Source organism: Cucumis sativus, chromosome 5 (genome assembly GCF_000004075.3).
Source record: "Cucumis sativus cultivar 9930 chromosome 5, Cucumber_9930_V3, whole genome shotgun sequence".
Taxonomy (NCBI): domain Eukaryota; kingdom Viridiplantae; phylum Streptophyta; class Magnoliopsida; order Cucurbitales; family Cucurbitaceae; genus Cucumis; species Cucumis sativus.
In genome coordinates, this window is record NC_026659.2 from 21,794,947 (window position 1) to 21,803,196 (window position 8,250).

Sequence of the window (8,250 nt, forward strand, 5' to 3'; positions counted from 1 at the left end):
AGTGAATGGAGAATGTTCAAACCCTAATCGTACTTGAGCGATCAATTGTATATCTCGTCCGACCACTTGGTTAATAGCCCTAATGACGAGCCACTATTATAATTAGAGAGTTAGACCCAAGTGATTAGAAACTCAAACAAACATACAATAAATTATAATAAGTTTTCTCACATCCTTATTTGGTGGATATTATATAAATTCCCGAAATTTCATGTAAATATGCATAGATTATAAAGTATATGAAAGAAGAGTGAACCACTAGTTTAGAAGCTAAGGTAATAAGTCTTCAAATTGAATGACGTTTCTATTGATCTTTTGTATATTATTTAAGAAGATTAAAGAGGATCCTCCTATCCATGGGGAATATGGTATCAATTTTGATAAATAATATGATTATAAATTATACTAATATAAAAAGACGTTGAAGTTATGGAAAGAGGTTGAGTGGATGGAACTATAAAATTGATGTATATTTATAAATAAATTGATTTGTATTTAGTTAAATTTGAAGAAAGGAAAAATAGGTATGAAATGCATTAAACTTGAATGGAAAGTGTAAGAAGGAGATTGTGTGAAGTTGAGGGTTACGTTTCCCCTAATTTAAACCCTAATTCAAACTCAAACTCAAACATTACACTTCCTTACTTTCTGTAATGCGGAGGAAAAGGAGGAGGAGCTTGTACGGTACGCTCTCTATATTTTGCATTTTTTTTATATTAATAAAAGTTAATCAATAAAATAATAAATAGAATAACATATGGAGATTGAGATAGTGTTGAGTTACAAAATGATATTTACCAAACCAAGAGGTGTACTTCCTAAAAGCCTATAAGTAGTTTGTTCCGAAAAAGTTTTTTCAAACTGAAATGTAATAAAAGATTAATTACTTACTTTTTAAGTAAAAAGTGTATATGGTTATTACTTATCAAGTAGATTTTTCAATATTATTCAATTACCAGTATTATATTAACTTCTTTCAACATGAATCTATTTCTTCCGGTTGTGTTTCATTACAAGCGGGTAGAAGATTATGTTGGTTCAGGTGATTGTATCAGATTTTTAAGTTGTTTTAATGGATGAATGTTTTGAGAGTTAGAGCTATGGTGTATGGTTTTAGAGAGTTAGAACGTATTTAGAATTGTATTTGGAGGTTAAGCATATCCTTGAGAACATACGACTTTTAGCTTATCCCTCCCTATCTCTCATGAACTGTCCCACTACTCTATTCAAAAATGGAAAAGTTCAGACCTCCCACCACTGAAATAAACAAGTATGCAGAACTGAGACGAATAAAGATAAGAAATATGCAACAAATTTTGGTATAAAGGAGAGCTCAGCTTCATTTGATAGAGTAATCAATCAATTAAAAATTAAAATACACAAATATATATGAGAGATAAAAATGAAAAAGTTCCCAATGCCCACAAAAACAACAGGCATGGAATATGGGAGAGAAATGAAATTATCTTTCCTTCCTAATTCTCCTATTTGTATAAAATAATAAATATATATATATATATATATATATTAAAAAAAAAAAGGACCAAAATAAAAGAAGCAAGCAGTGTGTTCCTCTGTTAGTTGGTTGTTTGTAATTTCCAAATCCAATTCTTCTTTGCTTTCATTCTGCTTGTGCTTTCATTCTGCTTCTACATTTTTGCTGCATGAACTTCAGAATGCTCATCATCTTCAGGTTCATACTTTTTATTTCATATAAACTCAGTTACCCCAACAATCAAAAAACAAATAACAAATAAAAAAGCCGTGCTACACAATTCCTCGTCAATCTCCTCAAAAAATTTCTTTTTTTCGGTTTCATCTGTACATCTTTTCGTCAAATGGTTCTCAACAACGAGTGTCGTCGCCTCTCGCTCTTTATTTTCCTAATGTTATCACCGTTCACCGGCCTCAAAAACCGATCTGTTTCGATCTCTGATTGGAGTACTGACTGAAGTCTCTTTAAGTGTCCAATACATTGCTTGTGGCTCATCAACATGTCTCTGCTCCCCAACTGCTGCTGTTCTTCGGGATGAAGCATTCTCTGGCATGGTGATTGCCATTTGGCTTGCAAGTATGCAAGCGATCTCCATGGAGGAAGTGGCATGGAGTTTAGCTTAAGTGAAGACTTTGCAGCTTCAACCATAATTTGAAGGAAATGCTTAAGCCGGGGTAACGATCCCACATAGATTACCGGAAGAGAATTCAATATTCTATCATAGGATTCGACTGCCCTGGCTATTTCAAAGTGGCTTCGGAAATCGATATCAACTATCAACCTCTCCGAGCTTCCAGAGGTGTAGTTAACTACATCAATATACTCGTGATCTCCTGTAGATGTAAAGCAAAACGCGTTATGTTGGATTAAAGAAAAGGTGCTGGACGATTGCAGAGAAGTTTCACCCTCATTCCTTCATAAAATAGAGTATCAAACTCCCAGATAATATACCCTAAAGCACCACACTAAAAAAGCAAAGAATAGAACTTCTGATGGAATAAATTACTAAAGAGAAGCTTATTCTTATGCTTAAAGATGAATTTACAACTAAAAAGTAATTAAACCACACCCACACACTCCCAATTGAATTCTTTATCACTTTATTTGTTATTTCAACAGAAAATTCTCCATCTTAGAAGTAAAATCAATAAGGTTTTTTGAAGGGATACCTCCAGGGACCTTGCCAGCACCCTGCCATCTGGTTGTACATACAGCAGCATCATAACCGGAACGTCGCAGTAGCTTCACCAAAACAAACCGGATACAACTAGCATTGCAAGGACCGGCCTTGTTCATGTTCAAATCCTTCTCATTCATTGACAAGGTAAGCGAATGAACAACCGAAAGCAAATCACTTTCGTACTGGGATACTGGATTCTTATAGAACTGGCAGAAATAAACAACATATTGTAAGAAGTTAATCAATTATATCTATCATCTACTTGATTTCATCAGAAAAATGTGCAGGACAATAATAAATCACAAAACCAATGGATGCAATTCGTGTACAGTTTACAAAGAAGAGATCCAACAATTCAGTTACATCAAACATCATATAACAGTACTCTCGTATAGAGATATATGCTCTTCAAATGGAAGGAAGGCTGCAGGGGTAGAAAATTAAGCTTCACAAGGTATACAATGTTTACCTGTAATTCAATTTTAAAGCATTTGAATAATTGGCATAACTAATGTCTAAAGTTCCCCATACATAACCAGCAAATATACCACCTCAAATTTCATTCAATAGGAGTTGAAAAACTAGCCACAAAAATACTCCATCCCACAATATCAAACAAGCAAAAGTTACTCCAGGCCAGGCTACAGAGCAAAAAGAAACTAGACATTGAAAAAGAAATGAAAGAATACAAAGACGAAGAGGTTAGCACGCATACGAAAAAACCAGCACAAAAAGGAGCCAAACTAAACCAATAAAGGGCAAAAGGACACCCAACTAAACTAGACATCTCCAAAAGATGATACTCAAAACAATGGTTTCAATTTCACCAATATGTCAAGTTTATGATTCACTTGATGAACAGTTACAGAATTTAAGATTGATCTAGACTCCTCTAAACAAGGGGTTTAAAAAAAATTCCTAAAGTTTTGCAGGCAATTAAATTTGTTTCCCCATTTCCTATCTAACCCAATTCTCAAATCAAATGACAAATTCAGAGGCAGCATGAATCCAAGAGCAGTTATAATCAAAACTTCAAGCATTCATAACCGTTATTCATATTTCAAAACAAGGAATTGAAAATCCAATGCAACAGCCTTTTCCTTATAGTTCTAAACAAAGAAACACAACAATTGAAAATTCCCATCGAAGGAGATTAAAATATAATCGAAATACTCAATTACCAGGAAACTATATATAAAAAAAGAACATCCGTGTTGGCACTCATAACCATATCAATCAATCGTTCAAGTCAAAAACACATTACCAAAAAGAGGAATCATATAAAATGATTACATCCCATCTCCAACAACCAAGCTAAAAGTCAATAAATCAAACAAGAACTAAACAAAATTAAAAAAAAAAAAAAAGAGAGAAAGTTACCACAATCTTTTCAGCAAGATGAGCAAGATCGGAAACACCAGAATCGCTATCGCTACTACACCAAGAGTCACCTCCACCGCTTCCATTTTCCAAGAAATCGCTAACCATAAGAGCCAAATCATGTTCGCTCTCATGGCTAAAACCTCCCATCTGTCCCACACCACCAACACGCGCACCTACCTTGACCCATAAATCCCCACCCGCAACGCATACCCGGCAGTCCATTTCCACCCGCAAAAAAGCTCCCGTTTCGCCTCTTTACCTCTCCACCTACCCACAACCCTCCAATTACAACACATGGCCAACCCCATCTTCTGTATTAACGGAAATCATCGTTGGTCTTCAAAAGGGGGGGGGGGGGAGGGGGGGGGAATTGAGAATTTGGGGGCTTCAAATTAGAAGCCAATAGAATAATGGGAATTGGAAAACGATGTCCTAGAGAGAAAAGAAAAGGAAGAAAAGAGAGAATAGAATGGAAATGGGTAGAGAAGAAAGAAGGAGAGAAAGGAAAAAGAACGAAGGTGGTTGAATTTGGGTGCAAAAAGGGAAGAAGAAGAGGAGGGTAGACGGAAGGAAGGAAGAGAAAGAAGAAATGTATATAAAGGCGCGGAGAAATAGTAAAAGGACGAAAATATCCTCTGATATTCTTGAAGACCAAGTAAGTCTCTTCGATTACGCGGAAATATCGCAAAAGTGGATAAGGAAAAAAAGAAAAGAAAAATGAATTCAGTTGAACCAAGACGCATATTTATGTTTAATTCTTCTTATTCATTTCTTCTTCTTATTCATTTCTTCTTCTTATTCATTTCTTCTTCTTTAAACAAATTCACTACAAAAACAGATTTGGATTTTTGTTTTCACCTAACAATGGATAAAAAGTGGTTTGGATACTTTCTTTTTTCTTTTTTCTTCTCTCTTTTTACTACAAAAATAGATTCAGCAGTTGGAGAAAATTACAATTCTTTCTAAAACATTTCTCCTAACTTCATCAAATGCTACAATTAATGTATTAATTTGACAAGTTGTCCTTTCCATTCATTCTTTCAAACAAACCCATCCATCCAACTTCCTATTTACAAAACAATAATTAAACACTATGTTTAGTTAAATCTTTTTACATTCTCTCCAAATTAGATTACACAATAACCACTACCAAATGAAAAAATATTAATACTTTCACTCCCAAAATATTACACATTCAATCTTTTCCATAAATTATAATAAATCCCACAAATGCTTATGAATTATAATCATACATTATTGCTTACATTCTCTACAAAGATGATATTTCAATAAAAATAAAAAAATGCCATTATGTTTAATGCATAATATGAAACAAAATAATAGAATATTACTCATTGGTTTTTAAACATCTTAGTCAAATTTTGCGTCACATAATTTTCTTTCTAAAAAATAAAAATCTTAAATGACAAACCATTATGAAGTATTTATAAATAATATAGTAAAATACATCATCCATGATATAAAAAATAATAGAACATTATTTTAATAATTTTTGAAGTATTTTTCTAATAATACAAAATGAGCATGTAAGAAGGAGCAAATATATGAAATTTTTATCAAATTATAGACTATAAACATTATGATAAATTTGGTAACATTCTCGAAATAGTTTTAGTATTTTATTAGTTTTGAAAAAGAGTATTTTTGTTAAATAATATAAGCACAGAAAATAGGGTATTTGATTGACATTAAATGCAAGAAAACGTAGCCACCTAATTTACACCAAACCTGATCGAGTAAAAAGGGTAAAGTAGTAATTTATGACAATTCTACGTACACTTGGAGACCAAGTCACAATCAAATATATCAATATAATAAGGTTTTTATGTTAATTCAACTCTATGTCATTAGCGATGATCCAATATAATCTACTACGTTTTATGCATTTAAATCAACAATCTATCACATTAAATTAAATATTTTTAAGTAGGTAATTCTTTAAATTAAATTAGTAATTTTTAGTAAAAAGAAACTAGGATATGTTAACTCGATGGAACACATGTGAATAAAAATTAATTTAATTTTATTTTAATCTTTTGACCGTTAACTATGTTTTTCTTCTTTATTTTATCTTATATTAAAATTGAAAATAAAATATTAAAGTGGAAATGAATAAAGAAGATTAGAAAAAGGAAAAGAAAAGTATAGGGATAGAAAAGAAAGAAGATAAGCACGAAAAGCACATGATTTACAATAACTTTATTGGAAAATAATATTGAAGAGAAGAGAGAGTTAAGGAGAGCAGCCGCGGTGGCACCACCGTGGACCAGCCAGGCCATTTACAGATCAGCAATCAATTTTAGTGCGGTGACACGTGTGTGTTTTAAATAAAAGCCCCCCGGCCCTAAAATATGGGGACCATTATTTAATTGATATTATATATTCAAAAAGTGACAAAAATGATTATTAAAATCATGTGGGCTTTGCATCACGAAATTTCCTATACACATCTTTTGGATTGGAACAATCAAAAGGTTCACTTTCTAGCTTTGGGATTAATATATGAAGCTCCATATCCACATTTTTCAACTTTCAACTCTATCCAAACTACTCTATACTTTTTTAAATTAAATTATGAATTTAATCCTATCAAAACTTTATCAATTTGATAGATTGAAAAACCAACTCTATTGACTAAAATCAATAACAGTTAGACTGAAAAACTGATTTTGACCAACCGACGCTCATCCATAATCAAACAAAGATTTGGCCTAACAACAGTAAACATAAAGAAACCCTTTTGAAGAATCATCCTAAAGATCTCAAACACTTGAAACAAACTTCGAACTAGAGGAAAAAATGACTACATATACAAAATTCTACTATGTTAAAACTTAAAACTATCACGATTACAAAAGATATATATATCTAACTCAAATTACAAAAAGCGCTCTCTAAAAATATTATACTATTTTATCCCAACTTAAGGTGCAGGAGAAGAATGTTTTAAGTAAGAAAGAAAAGTAAGTAATAAAATAAGAAGGCGGGAGGTTAGCAATGATAAAACATGATGGGACATAATAATTGATAAAGACTATAACATATAAAATGAAGAGAGGAAGAAGAACACATGATTTAAGAAGTAGTTGGCAGAGTATTCAGGGAATTGGAGGGACCATATAAACTCAAAAGAAAAATGGAATAATATGAATACATTAATTACCTATAAAACTAATGCCCTCTTTATTCAAACAAACACAATCTCATTATTGCATACAAACTATAGCTAACCCTACACATATCACACCTTAACAACACACTACACAACCTATCCTACACTTCTAAAAAAAAATGAAGAAAGTGACGTTTTTATTTTCTGTTTTCTATTAGAACGAGAAACATGAATGTGTTTGATAACTATTTCTGTTTCTTGAAAAAAAGAAACAGAGATAGAAAAATGTGTTTGATAACTGTTTTTTGTTTCTTGTTTGTTTAATAATGTCTTACATTAAATGTATGTCGATTCACATCTAATTCAATTAAACATTAATAAAAAATAATATATGTATTGATAGTTAAACACTTCTTCTTCTCTACCTCGAGGATTATGTTTTTTTTCGTTTCGCTGTAATTTCCAGGATTTTAAGTAAAGAATATTTCAACAATAATAAGGTTTTAAACAAAGAAAATCCAGATTCGCCATTGCTCACCCAAGAACATAATTGATAAAAAGGAAAAACTTGAAGAAATTACTCACAGATAAAATTTTAAGTATTGAAAGGAGACATACCTACCTCATTAACTTTAGCAAAATCATTTACGCATATAAAAGGAAGAGAGTAGGAAGAGACAAAGACAAAATCAAAATCAAAAGCAATCCAATCTTATTTAAGCCTTAAAAGTTCATATTCAACCCAAAATCTTTTTCAAGTTTTTCGCACCATCCCTTTTCAATCATAAATATCTCTCTTATATACCACCAAATAAATATTTTGCAATTTACTTATGTAACTTGTTTTCTTAGCTCCAAAAATAGATGAATTGCTTCATTTAGTTTGAAGATCTAATCAAATGAAAATTGTAATATACAAATAATCCATTTCAAATTTGAAAATGATTCCATACCTCATCTCCTTCATATCTCTAAATTCATCAACAACCAACTAAAAGAAAGAGTTTTCTATTATCCAAATAAATAAATAATATATATATTATTATATTATTAATTCGG

General features: G+C 31.6%; 1 protein-coding gene across 1 annotated transcript; it reads right to left on the reverse strand.

Annotated features, from left to right (window-relative positions):
• Positions 1-1,314: 1,314 nt before the first annotated feature.
• On the reverse strand, positions 1,315-4,632 carry LOC101214727 (hypothetical protein). Its single transcript, XM_004142712.3, has 3 exons — positions 4,056-4,632; positions 2,665-2,881; positions 1,315-2,328 (listed from the first exon to the last, which is right to left on the reverse strand). Exons 1-3 carry the CDS (start codon positions 4,278-4,280, stop codon positions 1,835-1,837), a joined length of 936 nt encoding a protein of 311 aa, XP_004142760.2. The 5' UTR covers positions 4,281-4,632; the 3' UTR covers positions 1,315-1,834.
• Positions 4,633-8,250: the final 3,618 nt, after the last annotated feature.

Excerpts from the sequence above, each read along its gene's own strand:
- LOC101214727 (XM_004142712.3), bottom strand. The coding sequence starts at position 4,280 with ATGGACTGCCGGGTATGCGTTGCGGGTGGGGATTTATGGGTCAAGGTA. Across the intron at positions 2,882-4,055 it reads ATCTTGCTGAAAAGATTGTG|TTCTATAAGAATCCAGTATC; the intron begins GTAACTTTCTCT and ends TATTTCTGCCAG. Across the intron at positions 2,329-2,664 it reads TGCTGGCAAGGTCCCTGGAG|GAGATCACGAGTATATTGAT; the intron begins GTATCCCTTCAA and ends TTACATCTACAG.